We start from the raw sequence: 16,152 nt of genomic DNA, 5'->3' as shown, positions 1-16,152 counted from the left end.
TGATGGTCCTCGACTTAACGACCAGAATTCCGAAATTGCTAAATGAGACATGTGTTAAGTGAGTTTTGCCCCCATTTCATGACCTTTCTTGCCTGGTATGCCTGCAGTTGTTAAGTTAGTAACACAGTTGTTAAGTGAATCTGGCTTCCCCATTGACACTGCCTGGCAGTAAGTTGCAAAAGGGGACCGATCGCATGACCTTGGGACAATGCAGCCATCACAAATATGAGCCAGTTCTCAAGCATCTAGATTTTGATCCTGTGACCATGGGGATGTTGCAAAGGTTGTAAGTGTGAAAAACTGTCATGTCAGTTTTTTCAGTACTGTTGTAACTTCAAACAGTCACTAAAAGAACTGTTGTAAATCGAAGATTATCTGTCCTGAAGAGAAGGAGATTATTTTCACCCAGGGTTCTGTTTTATACAGTTGAAAAAATAGACAGATTAGGCCTTTGACAATATTTGTATTCAGACTAATTCTGTAACATCAGAGACAAAGATGAATGCCAGAATAAAACCAAGTGGCAGCGTCCTGGGTGGATATGGAAGACTTTTCTCTGAACGGTTTGGAGGCCTTCTTTATTTCTGCGATTTGAAACTTCTACCTTGCAACATTCCAGTTTCAGTTTTCTGGAATGTTTATATGTGCAAATAGATGTCAATATTCCAATGTAGAGAATCCATTGCAGGTTTCCATTTGAGATTAGGAACAAAAACAATTATAGTTAGTCACATAGTCAGAGAGATGCTTAGATTGTATTTGCCATTTTTGTCCTCTTACTGAGTCTTCCCATTTGTTTTATTATATTAAAGGTATCATCGCAGGACATAAGCTATTCCATATAAAACTGCTTTTTGTGATTGACTGATGGTGATTTTGTCACTATTGATGGTTTTCAACTGGTGCTCCTGATATTTTAAAATTGCATCCAATGTTCCTATTGTTATTACCCTGCCTTTTTTGTCTTATCAACAATTGTAATGTCTGGGTTGTTGTATAACAGTTATGATGGTTGGTTGCACAGTCAGCCAGATGTTTAGGTTGATTGTTATTATTATAGACTTTTGAGCCTGGGATTAGTAATGTGAATATTCTGGAAAAAATTGAACTGGAGAGATAAATTTCTTAAGAGAAATAAAATTTTATTGCACAATTTTCTAATAAACTATATATAACTTTCTCTCTCAAATGATATGCCCCTTTGGTGGATGTACACAATTATATACTGTTGTAACAGTAAGTATGTTAGTATCACAGGTCTAACTATCCACACCTTAGAATGCATGGAATACTCCATTCAGTTTTGGTCACCACAATGTAGAAAAGATGTGGAGACGCTAGATAGAGTGCAGAGAAGAGCAACAAAGATGATTAGGGGACTGGAGACTAAAACATATGAAGAACGGTTGCAGGAACTGGGTAGGTTTGGTTTAATAGAAAGAAGGACTAGGAGAGACATGATAGAGTGTTCCAATATCTCAGGAGTTGCCACAAAGAAGAGGGAGTCAAACTATTCTCCAAGGCACCTGAGGGTAGAACAAGAAGCAATGGGTGTAAACTAATCAAGGAGAGAAGCAACTTAGAACTGAGGAGAAATTTCCTGTTAGAACAATTAATCACTGGAACACCTTGCTTCCAGAAGTTGTGAATGCCCCAACACTGGAAGTCTTTAAGAAGATGTTGGATAGCCATTTGTCTGAAACGGTATAGGGTTTCCTGCCTAGGCAGGGGGTTGGACTAGAAGACCTCCAAGGTCCCTTCCAACTCTGCTATTGTATTGTATTCTTTCTAGGCTTGGGAATCAAAAAAAGGAATAACCTTTAGCATATCATGGCATTCAGAGGCCATATTTCATACAGTGGGTTCTTCCCGGCACTTGGATCATGATTACACTTGATTTTCTGGCATTAGTTATGATGAGCAGAACATACACTTCCATTTCTGAGCACATTTTAGGATTATATCTAAACTGAGTACAGCATAATTTGTTGTTTGCTCTTTTTGCAATTGTGTGTTGCTGCTTTGTGCTACCTGTCTTCAGTTGTTAGCATTCCCTTCTTCCACAAACGCACATACAACCTGATATAGAAATGAATTGCAGGACTTTTTTGTTTTGTTCAGTTCTCTCTGGGTAGTTCTGGTGGGTGGCATAGCTGATTTTTCAAAACAAATGAGCTGAGCGAAAGAGTTTGATTTCCCATTCCATTTTATGGTTGAGATCCAGGGAGGTCATTGTGTACTTGCAAGTAATTGCAAAAAAGATTGGCAAAATCACAAGTTTGGTCAAGTCTTCTCCCACTTAACCAGCCATATAAAGGCAGCAGATTCTATAAACAGAGCCAACTTTTATATAGATACCTTCAGGTCATCTCATGGATAAAGTAATACTTTCAACTTTATTTGGCCAAAAGTAAGGTACCTCCTTTTATAGGGAGGAAATGCATAATATACAGTATATCATGTAGCTAGATATTCATAGTATATAATGTGGGCATATTACTTATAAATAATGAGATAACCAAGAAACCTAGCTTCTGACCATAGAGCCAGACAGTAAATTATCCCAACTTTTTCAAACTATGGCGATGTTGTCAAAATGAAGGGAAAATATCTCTGTTGCTGTCTGAGAAATTTAAGCTACAGCCCTTGTGCCAACAAGCCTTTTCCTCTATTCATTCTGTTCAACCAAGAGACAGAACTATAAGAAGTTTATAAATCTGTGCATAAAAGTGTTATTTCCCTTTTATAACAGCAGAGAGATTTGTCTATTGTGTGTGAATACTTGCTCTGTTGCAAAGAGATGAGCATTCTGTTTGAAAGATTCTTGAGCTTATTGTAATGATTTTAATAATCAGTTTAACAAACATAAATCATATGCTCTTTGGAGGAATAGTGATAGCGTTGAATATGTGAGCTTTCCCAGTACCCAACCTACTGTAAAATTTCCTTCTGAAGAGGCATCCGAAAGTGCTTTGTTAGCCTTAGTAATGACAAGATCATTTTCTGGACTGTGCTGCTCAAGATTTCTGCAAATGTAGGGCACTTATAATCAGCAATTCCTTATTTATTCAAAATTATATATGGCTGTAAGAAAGCTATTGTGTTTCTCTTACTCTTTTTAAATCAAAAAAATAATGTTTTATAACAACATATTAAATTATTAATATTAGAGCCAATTTAGTATTGTGGTTAGAAACTGGAAGACTATGAATTATACAATACAGGTAATCCCTGAGTTACAGCAGCTCACTTAACAACCGTTCAAAGTTATGACCTAGAGTCCCTCCCAGGTACTTATGATCCAGTTCTGAAATTATGAATATTGCAGCACTACGGCCATCGTTCACACAAATGACAGCAGAGGCGCTGCAACATTCGCTCTACCTATTCCCCCCTGCCTGACCAGGTTCCCACAGCCATTGGGTCTGTGGAGACTCAGCTTGTGACAATCTAGCGAGCCGTAGGTTCCTTTGCCAGCTTCTTGGCATTTGCAGAAAACAGGGCTAAATATCACACTACTAATGTCACGTGATCTCGCACCACAGTAATTTAGGCCTCTATTCTCTGCAAACCGAGGCCTGTACCAGTGCTGGCCGAAGAGCACTTGCAAGCTGACAAGACTTTGGGGCAGCGAAATCGCCTTGCTTCAAGCCTCCCATCGTCTTGCAAATGCCTTTCACACTGTTCTAGTCTCAGCGCAAAGAGCGTTTACAAGACAGTGGGATGCTTGAAGCAAGGCAATTTTGCTGTCCCAAAATCTTGTTGCAAGCACTCTTTGTGCCGAGAGTGCAAGCAGGCAAAGAAACCGCGGGAAAGAGACTGAGAGAAGACAAGGTAAGTGACCTGGCACAGCAGGACAGTAGGAGGGAGCAATTGTGGGGACCCCAGGGGCGGGAGCATGAGGTATCTCAGTGGGTCGGGGGAGGCCTTCTCCACCTTGAAATACCTCATGTGCACTTAACGACTAGGGTGTTCGATTAGCAAATGCATGGGCGAAACAAAGTGATCGCGGTCAAGTTATGTGATTCACTCCTAGGAATCTTCGGATTACGAATGTAACTGGAAGGCTCATTAGCCATTATACCTAAGGAAGGACTATTTGTAGTCCTGCCTTAGGTATAAAATCATCTGGGTGAGCTTGGGAAGCAATGGCAAACCGTTCTGGAAAAAAGAAATCTTGTGAAGAAAACTGCAGGGATTACTCTAGGGCTAGGCAATCTCTGGGAATCATACACAATTGGATGGAAGAAAAAACAATTGGCACTGTAAATGAAATGTGGATAGAATCCATGTGATCTACATGGGCATCTAGAGACATTACCCTGATGCAGCATGGAAGACTAAGAGATCTTGGCAGCTAATGTTTTCATTTCCAAGTGACTAGATTGATTAAAATTGTACATGTCCTACTTAGTTACTGGACCTTGACAAGTCATGTGAAGGTTTGCATATTCCCTGATGCTTTCTTGTAAACAGATAACTTTAAAATGTGTTATATAGGTTTCGATCTTCTTCCATTTTCACCTTAGCTTGGTTGGGTTTGAGCTCCTTTTCTCCTAGCATTAAACCAAATGATGAGTAAATGTAAATGGTTCCTTAGTTTGTATTTGCTTACTTAATCCCTCCCCCCTTGCCACCCAATTTTCCCTCTCTGGAATCCCCTTTTTCTTTGGAGTGTGTTAGTTTATATGACTAGCAAAAAATGTGTAGCTTTTTACTTTGGATATACATTTTAATTTTTTTTAGCTTGACTTGGGATTCCTTTTGGGCTTTTGGGAATCCTTTCATGTGAATTGCTTATTTTGTAAAATGTGGCTTTTTGTTTTCCCACCCTGGCAGAAGGTAGAAGGGTATGGTGGGCACCCTTCTACCTTCTGCCATTGCATTTTACATAAAATAACAACAACAACAACAACAACAACAGAAAAACGAACTTGAATATGGTCTGGATTGATTACAAAAAGGCATTCGACTCATTGCCACATAGTTGGATCATAAAATGCTTAGAAACAACTGGCATTAGCAAAAATATTACATCCTTTACTGAAAAGGCGATGAAACAATGGAGAACTGAGTTGGCAGTAGGGAATGAGAACTACAGAATGGTTAATATCAAGCGAGGAATTTTCCAGGGTGATTCACTTTCATCTCTTCCTCATCGCGATAATCTCACTATCAGTAATCTTAAAAAAAATGAAATTAGGCTACCAAACAGCCAAAGAAGCCGAAAAAAATTCTCATTTATTATATATGGATGATTTGAAACTCTATGGAAAGTCAGAAGTAGAAATCCAATCACTGACAAACACAGTCCGAGTATTCAGCACCGATATTTCAATGCAATTTGGCATGGAAAAATGCCCCACTGTATCCATAAAAAGGGGCAAAATCACTACATGTGAGGGAATTGAAATGCCCAATGGCCAACTAATTAAATGCAGCAGAAATGAAGCCTACAAATACTTAGGCATTCTGCAGTTGGATAACATCAAGCATGGAGAAGTAAAAACTATTGTCAGGCGAGAGTACACCAACAGAGTTAGGAAAATTTTGAAATCTAAATTGAATGGTGGAAATACAATCAAGACCATAAATACCTGGGCAATACCAGTTATAAGATACACAGCTGGTATAGTTAACTGGACACAAGCTGATTTGGACATTTTGGACTGAAAAACCAGGAAACTAATGACAGTGCACTACAGTTTACATCCACGTGGTGATACTGATAGACTATACCTGCCCCGAAAATCAGGTGGCAGAGGATTATTACAAGTGAAGCAAACAGTTGAAGAAGAAAAACATGCACTGGCTGATTATTTAAAAGAAAGTCAAGAACATCTATTAATCGAAGTAAAGAACAAAAATCTACTGAAGGCCCAACAGACGAAACAAGAATACAGAAAAGATGTGATAAAATCAAGAATGGAGAGTTGGCAGAACAAAGCACTGCATGGCCAATTTCTGGAAAAAATAAAAGATAAAGTGGACAGTGAACAAACTTGGTTATGGTTAACAACAGGTACATTAAAGAAAGAAACAGAGTCACTAATCCTGGCTGCGCAGAAACAAGCTATCCACACCAATGCCATTAAGGCCAAAGTCGAAAAATTCTCTGATGATGCCAAATGCAGACTTTGCAAAGAAGCTGATGAAACTGTTGATCACATACTCAGCTGCTGTAAAAAAATTGCGCAGACTGATTATAAATTGCGGCACAATTCAGTAGCACAAATAATCCATTGGAATTTGTGCAAAAATTATAATATTAAAACAGCAACAAACTGGTGGGAACATCAGCCTGAAAAAGTCGCCGAAAATCAGATGGTCAAGATCTTGTGGGATTTCCGTATACAAACAGACAAAATACTGGCACATAATACACCAGACATCACACTGGTTGAGAAAAACAAGGTTACAATCATAGACATTGCAATACCAGGTGATAGCAGGGTGGATGAGAAGGAATGTGAAAAAATCCCAAAATACCAGGACTTAAAAATCGAAATTCAACGACTATGGCACAAACCAGCAGTGGTAATTCCAGTGGTAATCGGCACACTGGGTGCTATTCCAAAAGCACTGGAATTACATTTAAAACAGTTAAAAATTGACAAAATCACCATCAGTCAAATGCAAAAAGCCGCACTGCTTGGATCTGCACGCATATTATGAAAATACGTTACGACATCCTAGGCCCCTGGGTGGGGCCCGACTGGTAATCAATGCCAAATCCGGCGAAACAACTGGTCGCTGTGATACAATTGTATAATAATAATAATAACAACAATAACAACAACAATAATAATTGTACTTATTTCTTACTTCTTCTTCAGTTGAAAGGATTCTAGTGCAGCATATAGGGCAGCATATATGCCAGATGCAGACTTTGCAAAGAAGCTGATGAGACTGTTGATCACATACTCAGCTGCTGTAAAAAAATCGCGCAGACTGATTATAAATTGCGGCACAATTCAGTAGCACAAATGATCCATTGGAATCTGTGCAAAAATTATAATATTAAAACAGCAACAAACTGGTGGGAACATCAGCCTGAAAAAGTCACCGAAAGTCTGATGGTCAAGATCTTGTGGGATTTCCGTATACAAATGGAAAAAATACTGGCGCATAATACACCAGACATCACACTGGTTGAGAAAAATAAGGTCACAATCACAGACATCACAATACCAGGTGATAGCAGGGTTGCCGAGAAGGAACATGAAAAAATCGCAAAATACCAGGACTTAAAAATTGAAATTCAACAACTATGGCACAAACCAGTAGTGGTAATTCCAGTGGTAATTGGCACACTGGGTGCTATTCCAAAAGCACTGGAATTACATTTAAAACAGTTAAAAATTGACAAAATCACCATCAGTCAAACGCAAAAAGCCGCACTGCTTGGATCCACACGCATATTACAAAAATACGTTAAGACGTTCTAGGCCCCTGGGCGGGGCCCGACTAGTAACCAATGCCAAATCCGGTGAAACAATTGGCTGCTGTAATGCAATTGTATAATAATAATAACAATAATAATAATTGTACTTATTTCTTACCTCTTCTTCAGTTGAAAGGATTCTAGTGCAGCATATAGGGCAGTTTAGTGTTTGCAGCTAGTGTAAAAAAAAGATAAAAATATGGAAGAGGAGGAAAAAAACATTTCTGTTATTATTAATTAACAAATTATTGTAATCGTATTCCAAATAAAAATAATTTAAAAGGACAAAAGCTGTGGAACCGAACTGTGAATAAAAAAAGTCTTTTTCAAGTATAAGTATAATCTTTATTGTCATTGTACTTAAATACAACGAAATTGGTTTTTCTAGGTAAACAATGGGATCATTTCAATGTAGCATCATATAATATGTCACTATACTGGAATAAATTGTGGAAATATGTATCAGTACAGCCTGTTTGAATCTTACTACTGTACTAAAACTGAGACAACATCTCACACCTTATTGGCACCTCATTTTTGCTCCTGAAACAGTGTTTCTATTTTGTCTCACTGAAATAGAACAACCATACAAGAAAAGGAAAGTATCTATTGCAGAACGATTGGAATCTCTAATATGCAAAGTGGGAGAAAAGGTATGTAAGACTAGCATCTTTATATTTTTGTGGTTTCTTTGTGTAACCATAATGCAAATATTGAAGTTTTGGATGAATGGATGGTGTTCTGTTTCAGCAGCCAACTCCACTCTACTTGATATTTCAGTTTTCTAATTAATAGTAAGAAAATATTACAGTGATACCTCAGTACTCAGCATTAATTGGTTCCGGGAGGCGTGATGAGTACCAAAAGCAATGAGTACCAAACAATTTTTTCCCATGAGGAATAATGTAGTGAGTCACAAGGCAACCAACATCGACAAATTCTAGTTTGTCATTGAGTACCAAAGAGTACTGGGACAAAATTTTCACATTAAAATGTATTGAGTACTAAATTTGATGAGTTTCAAAGCAATTGAGTACCAAGGTATCGCTGTATGTGCCTGCTAAGTTGATCAGCTGTTTCAGGTGGACTGATTAGAGTTTTTCAGTATTTTTATATTAGAAACTCTCAACCATATAGATATTTATTACTTTGTAGCCTTGTTGGACTGCAGTCCTGTCAATGCTCACTATATCTGAATTTCTGTTAATAATACACTTTATCCATGTAAAATCTCAATAATTATACAGTTTTGCTTCAGTAGAGGAAAAAATAGTGACTTAAAATAGCCCATAAAAAGGAAAAGAAACAGAATATGATGAGCATAGCCAGAATTTACTAGTGAGAGTAAGAAAATGAAAATACTGTCTTACAGTTACATTTACGAAATTTCATTTCCACATTTTTGCTACACAGAGGAATTGCTGCTGTTTTTGAAATATATAAACATAATGTATAAGGTTACACTTGTATGAATATTCGGTATTAATTCGATGGCACTGCAGCTATTATTTATCATCGCTGTTGTTAAAATCTGCTTGTATGAATATCTTTACATCCCCTTGGTAAAGGATTTTTTTTTTAATGTACATAATTTAACAAGTTACACTAGTATCATTTTTAACCAGGAATAAGGGTAACTTGAGTTCATCAAAGATTGCTGATCAACTTATACAAAAGGAATATTTATTTCTCATCATTCAGAGCCAGCACCTTTATGGAGCGGTCTTCAGAAATATTAAAGATGAAGCCATTTTCTATAAGAACAGAGGGGACCTAACTTTTTGGGCCTGACCAACCTCAGAACATCTATTTCCTCTTAACCATCATCATTGGAACTAGTTAAGAAATGAACACATTTGCCTATATTAGGCATGAGCAAATTTATATTTATTCACTGATCAAATGACATATTTGCTAAGGGGCAATATACCAAGTTGAAGGGTTATGCTTCCTTTTCTTTAATTCACTCCTTGAAAGAAGGAGTGAATTTTCCAACTGAGGCAATAGCCTCAAAAACTTAAGGTGTGATGGGATGATCCCCAGGGGTCATGCAGACCTACTTCATAGGTTCAGAGTTTTTCCAAGATTAAATTTAATGAGATTCTACTTCATTTTTTAAAAAGAAGCATCCCAAGAACTTGATACATTCCTTTTATTAAGAAAACCTTCATCTCTTTAAATGTGGGAGAAGGAGAATTCCAAAACCTTCTAGTCCATGGAGAGAAAGGAAATCTCTATATAATACGCTTGATAATGATTTTTTAAATATTTCATTCCCTTTCAGAGTCTTTTCTCTTTGGAAAGTAGAATAGAAGGCTTGGCTGGAGTTTTGGAGGCAGATCTACCAAACTACAAAAGCAAAATACTGAAACTCCTTTGCACAGTGTATGTATGCAAAAGATTTATGGATCTAGGTGATAATACGCTACTTACAGTAAAGGTTTTTAAATAACTATTTTTGAAAATTGTCATCTTTCCGAAGCATTTTTGTATATATTGTATACCTACATATTTTATCCTGTTTAAAAAAAACTTTGAAACTTGGAAGCAATATGGGATAATTAGGAAGGCGAGCAGAGAGGAGCAGCAACGTCAGGATGGTTCCCTATTGATGATCATTCAGGCTCAGTAACAGCAATACAATTCTCTTAATTGTTTTCTACAGCAATACGTTGAGACGCGATTTGCAGTGCCAGCTTACTCTGGAATTTTCATGAGAGTTTAAAGAAAGGATTACGTTTTTGTCTGATTTGTTGCTCATACATCTTCTCCTTTCAACTAATGACCTCTTTCCAAGGACATATTGCCTTCTCAATCTGAAACTAAATTAAATTTGGGATTGGGGGACAACATCAACAAAATGGAGGACTATGCATAATTACATACAGTTGAGTTTGATTTCCCAGTTGGAATTGCAGTATTAACATTGGATGAAAACTGAATTGGCTCTAGCAGTACCTTTATTTTTAATGTGGTATGCTGCTGCTTCTCAAAAGGTATGCATCCCAAATAGCTTGAATTAACTATAAATAGGAGTAATGAGATCACAGCTTTGATCAGAGTTATTTTTTTGATACTACTTTCTTTCTCTTTTATGAAAAAAACATCAGTGCACGTCTGTTGCCACAGAAGATGACTATTTACACAACTCTCGTTGGCTTGTTAAATGCCAGAAATTACAATTTTGGTGGAGAGTTTGTAGAAGCGATGATACGTCAACTGAAAGAATGTTTGAAAGCCAACCTGTACAATGAAGCTGTCTATTTAGTAAGTTGTTTTCATACCTTAGCGCATGTGTGTCAAATTCGATTGCATCATGTGATGTATCGTGACATTTTTTGCCTTTGTGGAGCTGGGGTGGGCGTGGCCTACACATGACGCATCTGGCCCATGAGCCACTAGTTTGACATCCCTGCGTTAGAGACTTTGCAGGTTATCTTCAACATACCCACAATTGAGACTTGAATTTCACTCATCACATTCTCAAGTGAATTATTTGCTGTGATGTTTGATTAAGACATTAAGAGAATCATCACATGGCTGAATCTGACTTTATGGTCATTTTTACCATAGCTATTAAGCAAATCACATGCTTATTATGCAAATTATGTGGTTAATTGAATCCAGATTTCCCAATTAATATTGCTTGTCAGAAACTGACTGGTAAGGTTACAACTCGCGATCACATGCACAAAAATGTGAGCTGGTAGTCAAGAGCCCCATTTTAAGTGACCATGTGGATGGTGTGACAGTCATCAGCGTGAGGATAAGTGGCAAAACAATTTTTCCAAGGCCATCATAGCTTTAAACCATCATTAAACAATTATAACCTATATCTATATTTAGATTGGTTTTCAGTAAATTTGAAGAGCTCACCATTTTACCTTATGGGCTGTAAAGATAAAAAAAATGCAATTTCGTATGATAATATAATACTGTACACCCATCCAAATCTTTTCACTGGCTTATTTCTTCTTTTTCGTAGCAGATCTGTAATGTGAACAGTGCCAGTTTTTGCGATCTCCTGATCTAGACTTCTGGTATTTTGATAATAAATCAGGTTTAAGTGTTATTCAGTTGGATATTGGTCCTGGGATTTCTGTTATCCCAGTAAAAAATGCTGAAGTAGATACAGTGTAGGCTTCTGCAGGGATCTTGCCTGGCCTTATGAGATCTCTTGCTGATCCATGCTTTGAAGAAACACATGATTGAGAAATATCTGAATGCTCTCTTTGTGCAGGTGCGCTTTCTTTCTGATCTTGTGAATTGTCACGTAATAGCTGCACCCTCAATGGTAGCCATGTTCGAGAATTTCGTTAGTGTGACGCAGGAGGAGGATGTACCTCAGGTAAACAAGAATACATTTGCTTCGTAGATAGAGAAATAAATTGCTGAAATTTGTTTTGTTTTCCTTCAAAAGGCAATTCAGTTTTGTTTTTCCTTGAAGATATTTCACTTCTCATCCAAGAAGCTTCTTCAGTCATAAATGAGTTACTTTTTTGGGGGGGGGAGAGGACCTTTGGGGCAACCATGACCTGGATGACTGAGAACTCTATAGACTTTTTTTGTAATGTATTTGTACATGTGGTAAGCCTCTCCTCAACTTTTTATTGCAACAAAAGCCTAAACATTAAGCTGTAACATTTGGACATGTGCCCTCTGGTGCCATTGTCACAGTCTTCAGTGGCCTTCAGAGGGAACATAAGTACAACAAAATAAAAATGGTACGTGCCCATGATTTAGACAGGCAAACGTGGTCCTTAACATTGTATCCTATCTCAAATTGAAGTCTGAAGTTCAAAAGATTTGCAATGTGGCTCCTTAAACGTTTCTAAAATCTGGATGTGTAGAAAACCTTTTAATCATATCTATTGGGTTGATGCCTGACAGGTGTTTGCCTGGACCTGGCTGATTTCATTTACCCCAGAGAGTAAGTGTACATCTTAAATTCAATGAGAAACAACATGGAAATAGCTCCTTGAAAATGCTTATGTAAATACTAAAGCCTCAGCATAACATAAGAAAAACGGGGGTGGGTGGGGTGTTTGCCCTATATGTTTTTCATTACTTTGTGCTGATTCAGTGTGTACTCTCCCGTATACCTTGGTGCAGGATGTTTTAAAATGATCAAAATCAACTATTCATATGCAGAGACTTGTAAACATATGAATCTGGGCCTTTGAAGCTTTGCTCTTGAAAAATCATCATAACATCAAGTTAGAGTTCTGCAATCATAAATAGTGCTTCCTGTAAGTCTTGACTTGCTTTTTGTTTAATGCAAGAACCAGATGTATTTTCTGATGGTGTTTTGTCCATATTTTTACTAACAGGTGCGGTGTGACTGGTATGTGTATGCGTTTCTGTCATCCTTACCTTGGGTGGGGAAGGAGCTGTATGAGAAAAAGGATACTGAAATGGAGCAGATCTTGTCCACTGTTGAAACCTATCTGAAGTAAGAAAATGAGAGAAAATGTAACTTTGCATCATTATGCCTTAATAGAGCATGGACACAGAACTTGTAAACTTCATAAATTTGCAGGGAAAGCTATTTCTTGACTGTTAAATACAGAGGTAATAAATAACTTCAGGCTTTTCAGTGGAAACCAAGTTAGTATTGTTCCTTTTTCAAACAAAAGCACGTTAAAATGATTCTGCATTCTTAGTATGGAGAAAGATGCTCAAGAAGAATAATGGTAAAATCTCCAAATTTGTGAAAAATATGTGTTCTCTGCAGAAAACATAATTGTTTTCCATTGACCCTGAAGGCAGAACTAAAACCAATGTGTGGGAATTCAAGGAAAGCAGTAAGCAGGTGTTGCCGCTTAAAAAGGAATCTGAAGTGATTACAGGGCTGACATGAGAATTTTTGTAAATCTTGAATTCTCTGATTATACAAACGTCTTTCTACATGGTAACTAAACCAACTCTCCCAAAAACCTACATTAGTTAGGAACCTGAAAATGCATACAGATTGCCTTCAATATATTACTGATCATTTAGCGACTGTTCAGAGTTATGACGGGTCCCTCTGGGGGAATTTACAGTCTAGTTCCAAAGTTTTGATCTCGACTCCACATGGTCATATGTTGGGCATCTGGCAACTCGTTTGCATTTATGGCCATTTGCAGTGACCCATACTCATAGGACCACAGTTTTGCTGAAAACTAGCATCTACTTTTAATGTCCACCACAAGAGTGGTGTTACAACTTAAGACCATGATGGGTAGACTGCGTTACTGGCATAGGTCAAAGAGTATCTATGCACACTTTTACAGCCATATGCTTTTCCCAATGTCTCCTGTCAATTGAGCCATACTATCTCTTTCTTTCAGGATCTTTCTGAGTTGAAATGCAAACCAATTATCAGTAGCCTTAAAATGATTATGTTCTTTTTATGGCAGACGGCGTCAGAAGACTCATGTACCCATGCTACAAGTTTGGTCCGCTGATAAACCACATCCCCAAGAAGAGGTGAATATGATTAGGGTTTTGAATTCCTGTACTCACATCCATCTGAAGAATTGTTAGGGCAAATGCATAATTCTGGTTTTGGCTACATGAAGTTGACACTGTTCTAGTGAGAAAGTCTTTCTAATAACTTTCCCTGCCTTCTCTTTATACTGAATTTCCCCTCCTGAAATGGTTCCTAAGAAAATTGGGTCTGGTTTTGGGAACATCCTTGAATTCCAAATATGAAAATATCTGATGGATGCTTTTGCCTTCCAGTACTTAGATTGCCTTTGGGCTCAGATTCAGAAAATGAAGAAGGACCACTGGCAAGAGAGGCACATCCCAAGGCCATACCTGGCGTTCGACAGTGTGCTTTGTGAAGCACTTCAGCACAACCTGCCTCCTTTTACAGCCCCACCCCACACGGCAGATTCCGTTTACCCGATGCCAAGAGTCACCTTCCGAATGTTTGACTACACTGATGATCCTGAAGTAAGTTGGGAGGCAACATCCTTATAATGCGTTGTCTGCTGGGAAGTGAAATGTTTTCTTCTTTGGTGGATTCCACATAATATACCCCTTTGCCTTCTGAGGTTTCGGTTTGGGTCGTTAATTTGTCTCAAAATAGTTGTGACTTTGCTTCACATTCTGTAGCAGTGTTGATATGGTTCAGGGTTTGCTTTGTCTTTCTAATAGGTCCCTTTATGTATCACTGCTTTTTGAGGTTCTGTCCATTTTGTTTCTCAACAGGAAAAGGCTACCCCTAAATGAAAATACTAAGTATCCTTGTGCTTATAGAAGATCACTGGCTTTTCTATCAAATAATTTTATTGCATTTTTAAAAAACACACACATTAAAACAACATACGCTAACAATAAAAAAACAAAAATAAAAGGAGAGTAGGGATAGAACTGTGAAAAAGTATAAAGAAAAAAAGACACAAATATATACAAAGAATGATTTCTGACTTTTTCCAAGGATATAGAAACACTTTCGACTTTTAGTTTAAGATGATAATAAAAATATCCATTTCCCCCCTCAAAAGAAGAGAGAAAATAAATTTTAACAGTTATCAAATTTATATGTCAAATTTTATTTTTTTATTTTTTGCAAAAAGTCCATAAATGGCTTCCAATACAGATGATTATCTTCAATGATTTTTCACTCATGAGGGCCATTAACTTAGCCATGGTCATCTTTATTGACCATTTCTCTATTGTAGGTATTGCAGGATCTTTCCAATGCTGAGTCTATAGAAGTTGTGCTGCTATTATCATATAGAACAGGAGTCTCCAAACTCGGCAACTTTAAAACTTGTGGACTTCAGCTCCCAGAATTCCCCAACCAGCCATATGGAAGTTGAAGTGCACAAGTCTTAAAGTTGCCAAGTTTGGAGAGCCCTGATATAAAGCAATATAACACTATATGATTCTTCCACTTTTTATCCATGTATCCCAACAAAAATGTTTCTGGTCTAAATTGTACATTAATTTTCAAAATGTTTTGAATTATATTACTAATTTCTCTTCAGTATTATCTAGCCTTTTACTAGTCCACAAAAGATAATGAAGGGTTCCTATTTGAGTCTTACATTTCCAGCAGCCATTTGGGTATCATTTATACATTTTAGACAATTTCTCTGGGCATAAATACCACCTATACATCATTTTATAGAAATTCTCCTTGAGATTAGAGCATAAGGTAAATCTCATCCCTTTATCCACATATTTTCCAATTGATAAATTGGTATGTTATATTGAAAATTGTTCGCCCAGTTTATACAGTTTTTAACAAGTTCATCTTCGGTTTCCAATTTTAACATTTTAGCAATAGGATGTTTAGTGATAGGATCATTTGTACATGGTTCTATTTCAGACAGTTTATCATGTTCGAAATTGTATTGTTTACTGGTTTCTGACCACTTCCTATTCCCTCCTTTCTCTTCTCCTCTCCTCTCCCTTGCCCAGAACTAAACTTTCTGTATGCTAAAAAGTACATTATAAAGGTTACATCCCCACAAACTACTTTATTAAAACTGTTGGTAAAATGTTATAATGCCAATATGTGACCATGCATCATGCTTTTTTGGGCTGAAGGTGGATTTTCAGGCCAATAAATAAACCTCTGTTGTTTCTTTTGTCAGGGACCAGTCATGCCTGGGAGCCACTCTGTTGAAAGATTTGTGATTGAAGAAAACCTCCACTGCATCATCAGATCATTTTGGAAAGAGAGAAAGACATGGTAGGGCTCTTTGCTT

At 37.3% G+C, this 16,152-nt stretch overlaps 1 protein-coding gene across 2 annotated transcripts in view; it reads left to right on the top strand.

The window, feature by feature from the left end:
* The window catches only part of LOC116506335 (nuclear cap-binding protein subunit 1), a 32,095-nt gene that overhangs the window by 566 nt on the left and 15,377 nt on the right, over positions 1-16,152 (top strand). The window contains exons 2-9 of one of the 2 annotated variants that reach the window (XM_032214021.1): positions 8,024-8,097; positions 9,729-9,829; positions 10,555-10,711; positions 11,685-11,792; positions 12,775-12,896; positions 13,846-13,915; positions 14,171-14,386; positions 16,039-16,136. In XM_032214021.1, the coding sequence (XP_032069912.1) occupies positions 8,024-8,097; positions 9,729-9,829; positions 10,555-10,711; positions 11,685-11,792; positions 12,775-12,896; positions 13,846-13,915; positions 14,171-14,386; positions 16,039-16,136 (946 nt within the window). The other variant, XM_032214022.1, reaches the window with a different exon arrangement.

The sequence above is a fragment of the Thamnophis elegans genome, chromosome 3, assembly GCF_009769535.1.
Source record: "Thamnophis elegans isolate rThaEle1 chromosome 3, rThaEle1.pri, whole genome shotgun sequence".
Taxonomy (NCBI): Eukaryota; Metazoa; Chordata; class Lepidosauria; order Squamata; family Colubridae; genus Thamnophis; species Thamnophis elegans.
The sequence above is the reverse complement of the archived record's forward strand: the minus strand, read 5'-3'. Positions and strand labels throughout refer to the sequence as shown.